At 43.2% G+C, this 18,039-nt stretch overlaps 2 protein-coding genes across 2 annotated transcripts; one reads left to right on the plus strand and one right to left on the minus strand.

Annotated features, from left to right (window-relative positions):
• The first annotated feature begins 1,168 nt into the window (after window positions 1-1,168).
• On the plus strand, window positions 1,169-2,563 carry LOC146638899 (beta-crystallin A1-like). The gene is made up of 5 exons (XM_085371529.1): window positions 1,169-1,243; window positions 1,343-1,461; window positions 1,818-1,959; window positions 2,055-2,197; window positions 2,416-2,563. The coding sequence occupies exons 1-5, from the start codon at window positions 1,169-1,171 to the stop codon at window positions 2,561-2,563; spliced, it is 627 nt and encodes a 208-aa protein (XP_085227655.1).
• A 2,705-nt stretch (window positions 2,564-5,268) lies between these two features.
• Window positions 5,269-10,091, minus strand: LOC146638900 (uncharacterized). The gene is made up of 4 exons (XM_085371539.1): window positions 9,918-10,091; window positions 8,548-9,818; window positions 7,316-8,356; window positions 5,269-6,168 (listed from the first exon to the last, which is right to left on the minus strand). The coding sequence occupies exons 1-4, from the start codon at window positions 10,072-10,074 to the stop codon at window positions 5,269-5,271; spliced, it is 3,369 nt and encodes a 1,122-aa protein (XP_085227665.1). The 5' UTR covers window positions 10,075-10,091.
• Window positions 10,092-18,039: the final 7,948 nt, after the last annotated feature.

Here is an 18,039-nt window from a genome sequence, read left to right on the forward strand (position 1 = left end):
ATGTGTAAGCTGTTTTATAACCCTGACTGAAAACTATAAAACCATAACCCTTTAAATAAAGTGTCAGATGTGTATTTATGCTTTTTAAAGGTTAATTACTGTATGATGTATACAACCTTTTCATGTCCCACAGACAACAACTGGCAACATAACAACAGGCTGCACAATCTAGCCTGACTTTGAATGAATAGGTGTTTAAACTGGGATGTAACTGGAAGGTACCAGTTACACTGTGTTTTACTTGTCTGTCTGACTGGTAATTTAGGTCAAACTTCCTGATCATTAGGGTTAAGCAGCTTCAATTAGATGCTACTAATTAAACAAGAGAAAACGTAAACCTTCCATTTCTGTACATTCGTTCACATCGACCCAGTTAAAACTTTATGCGTGGCTCTCTGCCGCGCCGTTAATCCCCACATTTTCCGCCCCGATTCCGACCCTTTGTGCGCGGGGCACGCGCTGGACTGCTGACCGGGGTCCGAACATACTGGAGAGGCTTTTGTTTCCGAGCCTCGGCAGCACTTTAGGATCTGCTGAGCTAGACGCTGGAGGGGGACAACAGCGTCCAGAGGCCACACAGCAGCTCCGGCGGCGCGCGCATGGTTACTGTGTCAAAACGGAGAGCTTGCATGGTCCGAAGCGTACGCGCGAACGCGCAGAAGTAGGCGCGCTCCCCGACCGTCGATATAAAACTGAAGCGCCAGGTTCTCTGAAAGCTCTACGCGAGGCAGGCGGTAGGCGCGTACCACTCCCGAGCTCTTCCAATAAAGTGCCATTCTAGGTAAGGCTGCATCTCTGCTTTCAGCTCAGCTCAGGGTCCGACAGACAGGTGGTGCTTTCACACAGAAACTGAAATCCAAAAGCACTTTGTGACACCTGTGAAACACTTCTGTTGCTGTCAGTCAGATTGTAAAAAAATATATATATATTTGCTTTAAAAGTGTGAATTAGCTGTTCATGGCCAGACCACCCTTCAAATGTCGTAGCTGTGCAGCATAAACGATGCAGAAGGTGGAGTTTGAGGTGGAGTTACTGTGAGCGCGAACACCAGCGTGTTTTTGTCCGGTTATTTTATCTAAATTATTATTTTTAATTATTACTATCTCTGACACTGTTTCACCAAAAACTTCCTGTTCTTTACTTTACATCTACACATCCAGGAGTAAAGATGTACAGAACTACAAGGTCCCCAATGATCCAGCCCCTGGTTACCTCAGGAATGGGCATGGCTCCTTTCTTCAAGGTAAACAAATGCTCGTGAGGAGGTGTATATGAAATGTTTTATTATAGCCTTTGGAGCAACAGTATCTAAACTCCTCCCCACTTTGATCTGTCTCCACAGGTGACCGTGTTTGAGCAGGAGCACTTCCAGGGCAAGTGCCTGGAGTTCACCTCCGAGTGCTGCAACATCCAGGAGTGCGGACTGGACAACATCCGCTCCATCAGGGTGGAGAGCGGAGCGTAAGTCTCAAAACTCTCTTTGTTACTAATAACAAATAGATGAAAACAAAACCCAGTGGACGAGCACAGAGTTAAAGAAATATATATAGACTTAATCCTCTTTTGATCACATCTATTCCAAACACTAAAAAAAAAACACTAAAAATTCTTGTAAAAAGAATACAAAGATGTGGGGTTTTTTTTTTTAATTGTAGCTCACCTGCAGTTGAAAAAAAGGTTGTTTCTTTACTGTAAATCTCACTTTGGAGACGAAAAGAAGAGCCGAGATTTTATCAGCGGTACAAAAACCTACATTACAGACCAACTCTTAAAGGGAGCATCATGTAAACCAGCCTCTCTGTGTCTCTTCTGTGAAGCTGGGTGGGTTTCGAGCACCACGACTTCCAGGGCCAGCAGTTCATCATGGAGAGAGGAGAGTACCCCCACTGGGACGCTTACAGCGGCTCCATCTCCTACCATGTGGAGCGCCTCATGTCTCTGCGCCCCATCTATTGCGCCGTGAGTACACCCCGACTCTCTCAGGGTCCAACCACATCCTCCTTTTGAACCCTGAAATCTCAAACCTAACTCTTGGATTTTTCTGTCCTGTTCAGTCCCACCAGAGCAGTCGCATGCTCATTTTTGAGAAGGAGAACTTCTTGGGTCGCAGCGTGGAGATCTGTGATGACTACCCTTCTCTGCAGGCCATGGGATGGATGATGCCTGAAGTCGGCTCCATGCACGTGCAGTGTGGCGCGTAAGTATCACCCTAAAAACGAAAATGGGGATGGTACCCCTAACCAAATATTCATCGCAGTCCCTATTTTGTGACCATTAAACATCATCTGCCTATAAAACTGTACTCTTAAAATAATTAAAATCCATCATCAGCACATATTATTCCCATTACTAAATCCTAATTCTGACAGCAGCTACTGAAAACTGACTCTGCTGCCCTCTCCATCTGTCCCACAGCTTTGTCTGCTACCAGTACCCTGGCTACAGAGGCCAGCAGTACATCATGGAGTGTGAGAGACACAGTGGAGACTACCAGCACTGGAGGAACTGGGGCTCCCACTGTCAGACCCCCCAGATCCAGTCCATCAGGCGCATCCAGCACTGAGAGGAGGACAGGCTGAGACTGAGGCCACGGCCCACGGACAGCAGCTCCCCTCAACTCCTTTTACCCATACCCCCCTCCTCTCTATCTTCCTCTCTTCAATCCTTTCCTTCATCTTGACTTGAGCCGCGACAGCTGCCCCAACCCGACATCACCACTACTACTGATTTACAGCCAGAGTGTGATAAGAGACAATATCGCACTGTTAAAAGCACAGGGAAACACACGCTCCACACGCACACACACACCGACATAACTGACACACACACTGTGTCTTTTTACTTTGGTTTAGAGGTCGCTACACACCCGCACACAAGCACACACCTGCGCTGTACTCCCGCCTGAGCTCGGCGATGAGCGTAGGAGTTCAAACCGAGGGGAGACGAAGCTCCAACATGGTGCCATGTCCAGGAAAGTCTCCCACGCTGCAGTCCCTCACTGAGTGCAGCAGACTGTGATATGGTGCAGCTCAGATGTGTTTTGTTGCAGTTGTGTGTAGGAGGTTGGTCCACAGGTTGATAACTAATAAACTCATTTTCACTTCATGTATTCTTTTTTTTTTTCATTATTTCAAATTCTGTATGTGATTTAATTTGAGCCAAAAGAAAAAAATATGTGAATAAAGTGGGCTGCCCACTTCCCTTCCTTCTCTTCTAGTATGAAACACATCACCTGCAGGGCTGAAGTTTCTCTCAGCAGTAATCATGTTCAAATATGACATATACCTTGATAGGACACAAAAACATGCAACAGGAGTTCTTTTTTATGCTAGTCATGCTGCGCTGCATTTATAAGTGTTTCTGCCAGACTAATTAAAGGGACACACAGCAGAGGCAAGTGGAGAGAATGATGAATACCGAGGGTTTTTTAATCTGTGGAAGCTCTCAGTGACTGATAGTTAAACATAGTACATCTTAAGAAAATAAACAAACTAAATGAAAACAAAAAGATTATGTTTTCCAATCTTTTTTTTAAAAAAAGTTGGTAAACTATGTAAAATATAACTAAAACCAGAATGCTATTATTTGGAAATCACATAAACCTATATTTTATTCACAATAGAATATGGAAAACATATATTTTAACAACAACCTGTAAACATCTGGGAACTGAGGAGAGCAGTTGTTGGACTTCTGGGAGAGAAATGTTGTTCTTGTTATTCTAGCAGCTCGACAGTCCTTCGTCTTCTTCATCGTATGCCAAATGTGTTCAGATGGTGACTGCAGGCAGGACAGTTTACCTCCCAGACTCTTCTACTGTGAAGCCATGTTGTTTTAATATATGCAGTATGTGATTTAGCATTGATTTGCTCAAACATGCAGCTCTTTTTTTTTTTTGGAAGATGTTCAGATGGGAGTATATGTTACTTTAAAACTTTTATATACCCTCCACCACTGATGGTGCCTTTCCAGATGTGCAAAGCTACCAATTCCATAGGCACTGATGACACAGGCTCTTAAACTGAGTGCTGATAACAAGCTGTATGTTCCTTTTCCCTTTTTTGGATGAGGAATATTTTAAAAAAATAGTTTTGAGTTGTCCGACCTTAGAACAGCTTTCATTATAAGAGCTTTAACCTCGGAAACATTTTATGTCTGTCAAACTGTGTTTTTTATGGATTAGCAATTTGTGGCATTTTTTTAATGGATTTAACTAAAGAAGTATCCAAAGAAAAACCCTGACCTTCAGAAAGACTGAAGAACTATTGCTCAAGAGCACGTAAAAAAAAATCACAAGAAGGTCTGGCTGATCGGAAGCTAAAAAAAATAGGATTGGACTTTTGAGGCTTTTGTTGTTGTTTGTTGTTTCAGATCCACTTGCGCAGTAATAAGGTCACAAGCATCACAGAAAAATCTTTATTACAGGAAACAGATCCTTGAACCAAAAGTGCCACGGGGAACATTAGCAAACGAAAACAAACATAAAAACAAGGAGTGCTGAAAGTTTTCTGGAAATTTTTGGCAGAACAGAAGCTGACATACATGTATATATATATATGACCAATCATATTTACAACTAACTGAGTTACGCTTCAGCGGGAAATCTACGTCGTAACTTACAACGTAACCTGACGTGCAGCTCTGGAAAAATGCAACTACAGGTCAGGTCGACTCTGATCGCCGTGGAAGATTAAGTTGTGATGTCGATTTTTAGCTGAAGCATGATTAAGGCGTAATGCACGGTTACTGTCATATGTACAACTAATAAAAACGCTTTCTTTACATACAAAAACCTGATTTTTTAAATGTATTTCCAATACTTCAGTTTAAAAAAAAAAAACTTTGCTTAACAGTTACAAATGAGTAATATTAAACTTGTAACACATAAAATTCTTCAATTATGAACAATCCCAGCTGTCTCTATATACTCAGCTGAAGAGCTTAAAACTAAACATCTTCACACAAACACACGTCTTTTGTTCTGATTAAGCTCACAATGTTACGCATTAGGATGCAGGTCTTTCCTCACTGCTTGAAACAAATGACACATATTGCTCCATTTATCCTAAACCCCGGTGGAATAGCAACACAAACATCCTTGGTGTGATTGTCAGCATGTTTGCACGTGGATGTGAGCACAATACAGAGAGAAGACAAACATTCATGAACATCTACGTCGACCATTTGTCACCAGCCCTGAAATAGGCGCAGTTAAATGAACCAATGTAAGAAATCACACGAACAGAAAAGAAGGGGGCATTAGAGGTGTTAATGAAAGCGCACCTCAGTCTGAACGTTTCCCTTGACAAGGTCTTTAATCACAGCGGTGAAAATCACTGATGAAGCGCTGTCTTTGTGTTCTCCGACTACATCAACGTCCAGCTCTCCTCCTTCTTCTTCCTCACCTTCTGAAGACTCTGTCCACGTGATGGTCACCGGTTCAGGGATGGGACTGGAGCCTCCAATCACATCGATGACCTCATCTTTGACAACGTCCCAGCTTCCATTTGCAGACTGTGAGGGTGAAACAGAAGGCTGCAGGTCAGCAAACACAGTCGGCGCTCTTCTGCTCTGAGTCTGAATCTCTTCTTTTATCTCAAAGTTTTCGTCGTCTCCATCCACATCGATGATCTCATCAGCGCTGCTCTGTACTTCCTCATCTGTCAGACTTCCCTCAGCTAGTCTGAGTTCACTCCACGGGAGATTTTCTTTTTCTTCTTGTAAACAGGCTCCGGTCGGAGAAACAGTCTCTACATCGATTGTCTCCTCAGGATCTGTGGCTCCTAGTTTAGAGGTAAAGTCTGCAGGTTCAGAGGTGGGTGGCTGTGTCGGTGTCTCAAAGCAAGCCCTCTTGGCCACGGTGGCGTTATCACTCGTATCCTCGTCTGACTCTGCTCCCCTCTTCTGTCCCCTCCTCGTAGCCCCCCCCACCTCTTCGTGTGACTGTACAGCCAACTCCTCCTCACGTCTCTCCTGGTTTTTCTCAAGTTGTTCATCCGCAACACAGAAATCTGCAGGCTGTGCCAGAATGGGTGGTTTTGAACACTCTCTGTTAGATGAGCTGAGAGGGTCATTTTTCCTGGGTCTGCCCCTACTTCTGCGCCCTGATTGAACTGCTGAGGGTAGGCGTTTGGCTGTAAGTGGCTCCTCGAGGAAGGGTAAAGCATCCTGTAAAACAGATTCACCTTAATGAACTATAAAAGTACAAAACAATAGTCTAAACATGGAAAATACTGAAAACAGTGCTACCCTTCAGCCTCCTATTACATGCAACCTATGGTATAAAGCTTTCCTTCTTAACTGACTGCATTCACAAGATTTTCAGAAAACTTGACCCATGACCTTGACTGTGAGGTCGAGGTTACGAAATCTGTACTCGTCCGAGACTTTTAGTAGATACACCACTGAGCCTTTTATGACTGAGTGGGGGAAAAATCCACGTGTGGTAACTTTAAATATCTGTCAGCATTCAAACGTTAGCAGTTGTCACAAACTGGCTCAAAGTAGCAGTATTTGGGATGCACCGTCTGGTAATCACAGAGTCTCACACGCTGTGGGGATTTTTACAGCGTTTTTAAGGTCTATGTCCTAATAGTATACAATTACAGTTTAAACTTACTAGTTCATTATAAATGCAAACCTAGCTTCTGCTAAAGGTACTGTGTAAGCATGCAGTAGTATAGCCATTCTTAAACAAGCAAAGCATCATGCAGGAGTTGAGGCTTTGGGGTTAACTGGTTTGAATCTTCTATTAAATTTAGGATAGTTTTGATTTAACCGGAAAATAATCCTCTGCATCGGCAGCTTTGACATTTGGAGTTCCACAGGGATCTATCTAGGGGCCTATTTGTTTTCTTTATTACGCTCTGTCTAGGTCATATTACTCATCCGCACATTTCTTTTCATCGCTATGCAGATTTACCTTGGAATCAGGAAGATCGCTGACCCATAAGAAGGCTCAGTGAGTACATTTTGCACGTCCCACAGTTTCTTAGAGTTAAACAAATCCAAACCAGGGGAAATATTATTTGGCCATCCACTATAAACTGACAGTTTGAAGGATAATCTGGGCTCATTAACTTCTTTTATTAAAACACAGGTTAAAAACCTCCCAAATAATAATCATTGATTTATAATTTGGATAATCTCCCTGATATAGACAATGGAAATATTAATGCAACCTTTTTGGTTTTAAATGTGCTATAAAAATACAGTTTACTTACATATTTAATTACTGTTATTATTCACTTACTTAGCAGGTGACAGACGGCAAAATTAAACTATCTGCCAGTTAGCTATTTGAAATATTTCCCACCTTGCCTTTCAGATTCTGACAGATGTGTCGCGGCGTTGCCACTTTGACCGGCAGCAGTTCTCTCCTCTCCAGGTTCACCACAGTAATCTGCTTTAGCTGATTCTCTTTTCTGGCATGAGGGTTTCTGTTCACCGCATCGTCTGGCTTCCTCACCTTCACCTTCTTCTTCTCTAGTGAGAACAGATAAGGCTTTTGCCTTCTTTTGTTCTGTCGTTTTGAAGTCGGTCTAGTTTCCTCTATGTGTTTGGGGGAAACGGTGCGGCCAGCGTGGGCCTTGCGTGACTGTGAGCGGCTCTCTTGAGACTCGTTTTCATCAATGTGCAGCTCAGGTGTTTGAGAGCACTCAATTCTGTGGGTGCTCCTTTGTAGTTGAGGCATGTAGGGGTTTGTAGTGTGATCTTTGTTTTTTTTGTAAGTGTTCATGAGAGTGAGAGGTTGGCAGGACTCTGTGGAGCTCACACCACTCGTCTCCATCTCCTCTCTTGCACGACAGCTTTCAACATGCTGCTCAAACGACTGCAGGAAGTGGTCCAGCATGTCACCCAGCTCTCCCTCGCACGGCCGCTCTAGAACTGGCACCACACCATTTGTAGAACTGGAGCGACCAGCTGCTCCTGCAAAAACTGCAACCTCAGTGGATTCATGGAGCTCAGAAGAAAGGCTCTGCGGTTTGTTTTGGGATGAGGTGATTTCAGAAGAGGCAGAGGCGCCAGTGTTGCTACCTGCTGGAAGGGGATGCTGAGCACGTGAAGCGCTGCCTTTGTTGTTTGGTAAAATATCGAGTCCCATCATCACTTCCTCCAGAAGACGATCGATCTGCTCAGGCTGCTCCTCATGAGGTGGTGGGGCTGGGACAGGAAGACAGGATGGTGGAGAGGAGGCTGCAGGCGATGGCAGGTGGGGAGATGGAGAAGCCTGGAAGGAGTGGCTGGAGGTAGATAGAGTATGTGCATTGGTAAACTGCATAGGTGTGGGAAAACAGGAAGCCGATGTTGCTGTTTTGGCTCTGGACCTTCGTGGCCTCCGCACAGGAAGACTGCCCTGCAAACAAGGACAGGTCACAATGTTTGAAAGAAGCAGCAAATGTAACATCCTGTTTTAAATCTGAATTCTCATTTTTGGGTGTAAAAACCCTCAAAGGTTTAGTTTTGAGCTCCCAGACCCTATAATTTTATTTAATTACAGCTTTTGACACTCTATAGATGCCACAAACAGGACACTCATTCGCTTACCTGTTCAAACTGTTGCCCCGTATTTTTCCTTCCACGCTGAGTGGTGCTTCCTCCGACCTCACCAGACTGCAGCACATCTCCAACTTGGCTTAATGCCCACGCTATGCCACGCCCTCTTTTCCTCTCACAGCGTGCACCCTTTTTCACAACCTCTCTGGTCTGCAGGCACAGCTTCCTCCCAGCAGCTCCGCCTCCCTGACCCATCCTGGGCGTCCTCATGCCCCACCTGAGCAAGAACAACTTCTGCAACCTGCTCACCCCCACCTCCTGCACCATTTGAGTTAATCCTCCCCGACCACGCCCTCTCCCTCCTGCTCGTGGTCTCCCACGCTTCTCCTCGCCCGTCTCGGCTCTCCTGGCACCTCCAACCCCGGACCTTCGCCTGTGGCCTGCTCTCCCCCTGCGGGGCTCCTCCTCATTGTCAGGGTTCAGAAAGTAGCTGATGAATCCTGGGATGTTGCCTTGAAACTGTTTAAACTGCTCTTCCTCCCATTCTTCCGCCACTGTGACATCTTGGTCAGCCCATCCGCTCTGGGGGTCAGCATTACAGATGGTTGTCTGGCTCATAAAATGAGGGAGGGATGGGGGGGCAGATGTGTACGGCTGGGTCACAACAGCAACAGGTGTGCTTTCAGCTTCAGGTATAGAACCTAAGGGAGCAGAGGATATCTGAGGTGTTAGTTCATTTGGAGGGTAGAGGACAGACACAGGGCAAATCTGAGGGGGAACAAGTAGGGGGTCTGAGTGCTGTATACTCTGCAGAGCACTCATATCGATGGTCTCAAACGATACTGCTGGGTGAGCAGGTGGAGCTGTGTTTATCTGCAGCTCGTCTGTTTGAGTGCACACATCCTTCCCGCCATTTGACATCATCTCTTTCCACAGAAAAGTGCTCCCATCCCTCACCTCTCTCCTCCACCTGCTCGGTCTCTCCTCACTCTCAAACATCAGAGGCTCCGTCTGCACTCCTATTTCGGCGCACTGCCCGACCCCATCCCTGCTCTTACACTCCCTTTTCGTCACCTCCACCAACCCGTGGATGCCCAGGTTGGCCGCAGCAGAAATAGCCTGTTGCTTCTCCCTCTCACCCTCCCCAGCCATCTCTCCAGAGTATAGAAGCCTGACCAAGTGGAGCAAGGTGCAGGCACCCAGAGCCCGAAACTCCAAGAGGCGACTCTGCCCCGCAGCGGGAGTCGGTGTGGAGGACAGAGCGGAGGAGATGTGGGGGCTGATAGCTGACAGAATACAGCTGTGTGCGGGTATAGACACCCCTGCAAGACAGGGAGAAATGACAAAAACAAAACCTTTAAAAGCAAAACTAACACATGCAAAATTTTGTTTTGGGTTTTTTGTGTATGTGTGTCTCATACCTTCTGCCTTAAGCAGAGTGTCACAGAACTGGCTGCACTGTTGTTGTCTCTGCAGCTCAGTGAGGAGGAGGGTATCAAACCCTGGTTTTTGGTAGCACCACATTTCCCCATCCACTTCAGAAGGGGAGCAGAGAGGAGTGGAAACGGAAGGTGACATGTGTGTGGAGTGTGAAGCAAATATCCCTGCTCACCTGGACATTAGCACAATAAATGCTTCGATATTGTGGACAAAAACACACTTTTTGAGTTTGAAATTTTTGCACATTAAAACAGAGATTTTTGAGGTCGAGCTTTCTTTCTCCTTTATCAGCAGCTTTATAGTTTATTATTATGTATAGTGTGGATTAATGGGCAATCTTAAATATTTCTTGCAGCAATAAATAGTCTTTGAGCACATTTAAACTCGAGTCATGTGGGGCCAGCTCAAAGCCCGCGCGCTGGTTAGTATCAGAGGACTAGCTAGCAGTGAACTCCAAACAGACTACACAGAGAAAAGAGTTGTACTAGCTTAGTTAACATGTTACAGACCGCTAAACGTCTGTTCTAACATCACCTTCCAGCATATCTGGCCTGTTTTAACCACGCTCTCCCGGCTTGCTAATTAAAGCTGCTGTTAAAGTCGGCCATGTGACAGACACCTGGTTTACTCACCGTCTGCGGGCCTGAAAACTCTCTACAGATCCACTATCGAGGCACAAAATAAAACAGTTTCTTTTTTAAAAATAAATGTACTTCACAAAATATATTTAACGGAGAGCATTTTATTGGGCTGTTTTTTGTCCGATTTTAGTGGGGTCAGCCGCAGGTCAACGTTGTCATCAGAGGAAACGGTGCAGTCTTCCGCTTCGCCGCTAGGGGGCGGCAGCGTCACCGCACAGACGCCACGGCCACCCCCCAAGGAAAAAAAAAACAGCCGGCCAAAGATACACAAACACATTACAAAGAGAGAGCATTCACTGCTGGCACCTCCGTCTTCGTCAAATGGCACCAGAAACTAGTGGAAGAGTAAGCGATAGATAGATAGATAGATAGATAGATAGATAGATAGATAGATAGATAGATAGATAGATAGATAGATAGATAGATAGATAGATAGATAGATAGATAGATAGTATTTTCTTTTCATTTCACAGTTAAATTAGATTGTATTATAGTTTAATTCGTTGAGTTAACTGCTTTATTATTAGTATTATTATTATTATCATATTTATATGCGTTTTGTAATATTCTGTTTGTGTTTTTAGCACACTTTTTTGCAGTAATAATAATAATAATAATAATAATAACAACACAATTCAACCACAGCTGATTTCACTCTTTAACACATGGATTTGTTCAGTTGTTATTACATTACATGACATTTTAAAATGGCACAGACACATAACAGTTAAAAGTTACCACTCAACTTTTTCACCGTCTAATGTGAGATAAACAATTTTTATGAGGGACCTTGGCTAGTAAGCATATCAATATAAAATTATTTTTATCCACCAGTAGTTTTTGAAGTAGGATGTAATCCTACATCTCTTGCTCTCTAAGCATATATTTATATACAGTGATAGCAATGAGTAATGAGCACAAGAGATGCATTTATAGGGGAAACACTCACGGAGAGAATCGTGAATATTTTCTACTTATGAACAGAGGAGCTGGATTTTAGTGGTGAGAGGTAGAAAAGTACATTAACTCCACTGGAAGGTTAAAGGATAGATTCATATTTTTTCAAGTCTATAAAGCATTTTCAGCTGTGAAAGGCTGAAGGTGATGGGGGACACAATTTACACCTTTTACTTTGTCTAAAAAAATAAACTCTGCCGTTAAGATGAGGTCAAAATGAGGCTTCAGAAGCCTGAGTTAGACAATTCAAGCTGGTTTTGTTCAAACGTTACATTCTTTAGAGTAATAAATTCCCTCTAAGTGCTTCCTGGACAGTGTTTGCGTAGAGCTGGGATAGTAACACAAATCAGGAAAAGGGAGACTACAGGACTGCGATGCTGGAACATCACTGTTTGACTTTTCCACCTCGGACGACTGACACTTTATTTAACGTACAGGAAAAGCACATTTGCTGTTCAGTGCAGAGAGAAAACCAGGCCAAGCATTTAAAATCATAAGTGCTTCACTCTACAAATCGCACAGACACATTTTCTGCTTTAAAAAAAATGTATAAAACTGGTAGTGATTTATACATTTTGAGCGCCATGCAAGAACCTTCAGTGCAAATAACAAAATCTTCCAAAAGTTGTAAAAAATAATTGTAGTTTCACTTTTATTTGTTTCATAAGAGAAACAAAAGCTGGAGCACACTGAATATTTAAATGGATTTTAAAGAAACCTGATTCAGCTGCTGAAATAAAAATTTCATCCATTATATTTTATTTTAAGAGGGACAGAGGACCGGCAGGGAAATGTCTCCCACTCAAATATTAGTATGTGCTCTTTTAATCCAAGAGCAGCGTGTGGTCCCCCTGGAGTCCTTTTCTACATTCCAGTTCACGTTGTGCCGTTGTCTCTGTGCACGTCAACATAGACTTCCTCAAATGACGAGGGGGTGATCAGACCAAAAAGCTCGGTAGAGGACGTTGTGTCCACTCGGGGTGGAGTCGGTCGCGGCCAGCGCTCATTAAACTTGACAAAGAAGAGCGGGTCTTTGAAGGGCCCCCCGTAGATGATGGCTTGCATCAGGTAGACGAGAGCTACCACCATGGAACTGATGAGAAAGAAGGGGATGAAGGGCCTCAGGTGGTGCCACGCTACCCTGATCACATATCCCAGGCCACCGAGCCCGCTCTGCCCACCAGTGTGGGTGGTGTGGCGGGAGGAATCTGGGTCTGGAGTATGTTCAGGGGACTCGTTATCCGAGTTCGAAGCGGATGGACCAGGGACGCTGAGTGTATCCATGAGCCAAATCAAAGCTGGTCCGTTGCTCTATCTGTTTGTATGGTCACGCATAGTCCTCCACAGATCACCTCTAGGGAGTATAAGGAAGGAAGCGTAAAGCCACACATAAAATCCCAGTGGTGTGGTGTCTCTGTGATGAATCCAGCTCTACATTCCTCTCTCGATCACGTGCAGTATTCCCTTGGTCCTCCCAGCGGGTTTTTTCCCCCCTCCGATATGGTGTGCAGGAGTTAAATGCTGGTGCTTCTATCTGAGCGTTAGTGAGGAAACGAGGAACAGCGGAGGAGCCCTAAATAGAAATGACACCGAATGATAGGACACCATGAAGGAGAGGGGGAGAATCTGCTGCGTTTGGTGGTCTCAGGTTTAAAGAGCGGTGTGTGTGTGTCTGCACCAGCTGCACAGGTTGCAAGCATTACACACATGCAGTGAGTAACCCAGACAGGCGCACATCTGAGTCAGATAGCTGCTTGCAACAGCTGTGCAGTTAATTCCAGCTCTAATATTAAAGCTGTAAGCAAGGAGTTCAGCTATAAATGTTGCTATAAGATTACCTTCATAAACTGGAAATTCTTTGAGATATTTACATGCTGGTTATATTGCCTTTCCTATCATGAATGAGGAGCCTGCTAATTTTGGCAAGGGAACTTCACAGGGCTCCGTGTCGAAAGGATAGATTTACTATTTCTTTTTCCCTCCTCAGTATGTTTTAAAGCAGCACTCACATGTCCACATATACATTTCAGGACTCATTTGTCACTGTGATTCTTTCCTTGTAGCTTTATAGCTGTGAACAAAGTCTAAAACCTTTGTAGCAGAAGATTTCTTTCATGATTTCTCCTTTGCAGCTGAGTGAGTAAATAAAAAGAATAAATCAATATGTATATAATAATTGAAGAGAAATTACTGTTGGTGCCCATCAATCTGGGAAGGCTCATCAGGTCATTTCCAAACAATTTAATAATTTATTCACAAGTGAGAAACACTAAAGAAAGCTGCCAATCCTCCCAGGAGCGGATGTCCCACGAGACTTAACTCAAGATCAGACCTTGCAGTGCTCTGAGAAACTGCAATAAAGCCCATCAAGAGCTACATCTTAAACTTCACAGGTCTCAGCATTTTAAATGTTAAAGCGATCCAAAGTATTCTAGAGTCAAATGTGAGTCTGCCTGTGCAGCAACTACAGGGAGTGCAGAATTATTAGGCAAGTTGTATTTTTGAGGAATAATTTTATTATTGAACAACAACCATGTTCTCAATGAACCCAAAAAACTCATTAATTTCAAAGCTGAATGTTTTTGGAAGTAGTTTTTAGTTTGTTTTTAGTTTTAGCTATTTTAGGGGGATATCTGTGTGTGCAGGTGACTATTACTGTGCATAATTATTAGGCAACTTAACAAAAAACAAATATATACCCATTTCAATTATTTATTTTTACCAGTGACACCAATATAACATCTCCACATTCACAAACATACATTTCTGACAAAAACAAATCAGCGACCAATATAGCCACCTTTCTTTGCAAGGACACTCAAAAGCCTGCCATCCATGGATTCTGTCAGTGTTTTGATCTGTTCACCATCAACATTGCGTGCAGCAGCAACCACAGCCTCCCAGACACTGTTCAGAGAGGTGTACTGTTTTCCCTCCTTGTAAATCTCACATTTGATGATGGACCACAGGTTCTCAATGGGGTTCAGATCAGGTGAGTCGGACAGGAGCTCTCTGCCCTTTACCAATCCAGCCACGGGCCCATCCATCTGGCCCATCAAGACTCACTCTCATTTCATCAGTCCATAAAACCTTAGAAAAATCAGTCTTGAGATATTTCTTGGCCCAGTCTTGACGTTTCAGTTTGTGTGTCTTGTTCAGTGGTGGTCGTCTTTCAGCCTTTCTTACCTTGGCCATGTCTCTGAGTATTGCACACCTTGTGCTTTTGGGCACTCCAGTGATGTTGCAGCTCTGAAATATGGCCAAACTGGTGGCAAGTGGCATCTTGGCAGCTGCACGCTTGACTTTTCTCAGTTCATGGGCAGTTATTTTGCGCCTTGGTTTTTCCACACGCTTCTTGCGACCCTGTTGACTATTTTGAATGAAACGCTTGATTGTTCGATGATCACGCTTCAGAAGCTTTGCAATTTTGAGACTGCTGCATCCCTCTGCAAGATATCTCACTATTTTTGACTTTTCTGAGCCTGTCAAGTCCTTCTTTTGACCCATTTTGCAAAAGGAAAGGAAGTTGCCTAATAATTATGCACACCTGATATAGGGTGTTGATGTCATTAGACCACACCCCTTCTCATTACAGAGATGCACATCACCTAATATGCTTAATTGGTAGTAGGCTTTCGAGCCTATACAGCTTGGAGTAAGACAACATGCATGAAGAGGATGATGTGGACAAAATACTCATTTGCCTAATAATTCTGCACTCCCTGTATAGCTTGGCACAAGTTGACCAAGCACAGCAGCAAATCTACAACAGAATGGCTGAAAAGTAAAGAATCGAGTTGTTGCAACAGCCCAGTAAAAGTCCAAACCTCAGCCTGACTGAAATGCTGTGGTGGGACCTTAAAAGAGCCGTGCATAAACGAACGCCTGCAAACCTCAATGAACTGAAGCAATGCTGTAAAGAAGAGCAGGCCAAAATTCTGTTACAGTGACGTGAGAGACAGATGAAGTCATACAGAAAACTCCTTACTGCTGCTAAAGGTGGTTCTACGAGCTACTGAATCATGGAGCATGCTTAGGTTTTCACACACTGCTTCTGCAGTTTAGCTTCATTTTTGTTCAATTTCAGCAGTGATGGCTGTTTCTAGCTAATGTCAAGACCTGTTAAAGAAGATAAGTAGAAGTGAAAGAGGTTTTGCTTTATTTATTTTTTAACCAAAATTCTCAAATTGCATATCAATCTGTCTTATACATTTCAGGATAAGGGGGCATTGGAGTCTAGCTCAGGTGCCCTTGGCTAATAGGCAGGATGCACTCTGAACAGGTTGCCAGTCTATTGTGGGGCTTTATACCTTTTACACGCTTAAAAACTCAAATCAGGCCTACTTCTCAAAACTTAAAATACATGTAGGCATTTTTGGCACATCTCTCATAAATCATTAATCTGTAGCTTCCCTTGTAAACAGGACTCTGTGGCTTTTAAAAGTGAAAATGACTGCTTGAGATTGAGAGATGAAAGCAGGAGTATTATGTGTATGCTGGTGTGATTCAAACTGTTACAACTAAAAGTAAAGAGATTCAAGAATGAATAAATTGTTTAGTAGCTACTACAAAAAGCATGTGAACCTCCACACTATAGAATAAAACTCCCTCACAGTGCTAAAACACCACTAACATGCCCTCACTGGCTGTCTTCCTGCACCTTGTGTATTCAATTTAAGGTTAATTTTATATTCCAAGCAGACGCATGCACATCATACCTTAACTAATATCAAACTTTCACACCGACATCTGCTCATAGCCCTCGTGATCCAGCAGCTGCTTCTCAACCAGCCCACGATGCATTTCAGATGCGCTGCATACTTGAAACACCTAAACACTTTCATATCCACAGACAACCAACTGTATCTTTGACATGTTTGGAAGCAAACACACGCACACCTTCAGGACACTACCCTCCTGTCAACATGCTGCTCTGTGTGTAACCAGAGACAAACAGCAAAGCCGAGAACGTCAACGCTCGCCCGGCCTCCAGCTTTACTGTGGCGCTTGAAGGTTAGCTGGCTTTAATAAGGCTTGAGCACAAGGCGTGAGCAGTTTGAGGTCTTAAGTTAGGAGATTAACGTGTTTGTCTCTTAAATAAAAAGCATTTCCCAACTGAAAGCACTACTAATTCGATCTAAAGATGTGAGGGAGTGAATATCAAACACACCAACTATTAGCATTTGCCTTTACAAGAGTGAGGGGATGAAATTACACAGATGCATTTCCCCTCTTTAATTAGATATGTTTATCCACACGATACAGGAGTCCTTCCTCACATCAGCACACAGCCACATCAAGCACACGTTACCAAAGCTTGTCTAGGAAAAGATCTTTATTTATAAAAAACAACCAGTTACATACGTCACTGAAAAAAGAAAAAACGAAAGCAACTTCTCAGAGCCAAGGCAGGTAATGAATGGTACATCATAATTTTACATGGATAGGCAACAGTACAAATATACTATGTGTGTGAAGAGTAAAAAACAAAAACAAAAAGATGATTGGTCTCTTTTGCCTTTAAAACAACTCTGATGTAAAAGTGGAATTATAAAGTAGAACAAATTGCATAATGCTCTCATCCACCACTCCCATACATATAAACCTCCAGAAAATAAAAAGAAACAGACGCACAAAGAAATACAAAAAAAACAAACCCAAAAAACAAAATGTGCCTTCTGCCAGCCTCCCAGTTTAAATTACACCTGTATCTCTCCCAACCTGTTAAAACTCGAGTCTCCTCTGAGTACAGAAGCCTCCCAAATGTTTTAATACAGACAAGCATGTATAAAAAACAGCTACAGAATTTTATATTTAAATTTCTTCCAAAAAGTCACTTCAGCTGGTCCAGAAGGAAAAAAAAAAAGAAAAAGAAAAGATGAACAGGCAGGTGTACAGGAATGGTTAAGGGCCTTCTGAAGCTGTATGTCGAAATATTTTAGTGGCTTAGTAGTGTTTGTTCACAGCTTCATCTCAGTACCAGGTCTGAAGTGTTGGCTGGTTTAGTTGGCTAAACCAAAACAGGAAAATCCAAAATAAAGCAGCTGAAATTCTCCTAAATGTTCCATGTGGGGAGGGACATAAAGGGAACAAAACAAGAACAGCTTCATCACAGGAAGAGGAGCACACAATTTAAAAAAAAAGCATAACTGATGGAAAAACATGTGGTGTCATCTGGATCAACACACAATCATTCAAAAGGTCCATATTCATTTTCCACGTGCACACACACCCACAGGTTTACTGTATGATAAATATACACACACCTGCCCTTTCTTGTCATCCCAACTGAGAGAAAATAACTCTAGACAGGAAAATAACTCCTATATAAACATTCTCAATCTACAGGGCGGGCTGTCGGTGTGTCCCAACCTCCCATTAATTAAATTAATGAGCCAAAACTACTGCAGTCACCCCCCTTTTCTTTTTATATACAGTATATACCCTACTTAAATGTCTAAATACAAACTTATCAGGGCCAATGTCAGGTGGCTGTAACATGACA

The sequence above is a fragment of the Diplotaxodon limnothrissa genome, linkage group LG2 (genome assembly GCF_057381915.1).
Source record: "Diplotaxodon limnothrissa isolate DT_005_m linkage group LG2, D_limnothrissa_male_GT1.1, whole genome shotgun sequence".
In the NCBI taxonomy this organism is placed as follows: domain Eukaryota; kingdom Metazoa; phylum Chordata; class Actinopteri; order Cichliformes; family Cichlidae; genus Diplotaxodon; species Diplotaxodon limnothrissa.

Coding starts and splice junctions, on each gene's coding strand:
- LOC146638899 (XM_085371529.1), top strand. CDS start 1,169: ATGTACAGAACTACAAGGTCCCCAATGATCCAGCCCCTGGTTACCTCA. Junction 1,244..1,342: donor GCATGGCTCCTTTCTTCAAG/GTAAACAAATGC, acceptor CTGTCTCCACAG/GTGACCGTGTTTGAGCAGGA. Junction 1,462..1,817: donor ATCAGGGTGGAGAGCGGAGC/GTAAGTCTCAAA, acceptor TCTTCTGTGAAG/CTGGGTGGGTTTCGAGCACC.
- LOC146638900 (XM_085371539.1), bottom strand. CDS start 10,074: ATGTCACCTTCCGTTTCCACTCCTCTCTGCTCCCCTTCTGAAGTGGAT. Junction 9,819..9,917: donor CACTCTGCTTAAGGCAGAAG/GTATGAGACACA, acceptor CCTGTCTTGCAG/GGGTGTCTATACCCGCACAC. Junction 6,169..7,315: donor GTCAGAATCTGAAAGGCAAG/GTGGGAAATATT, acceptor TCTGTTTTACAG/GATGCTTTACCCTTCCTCGA.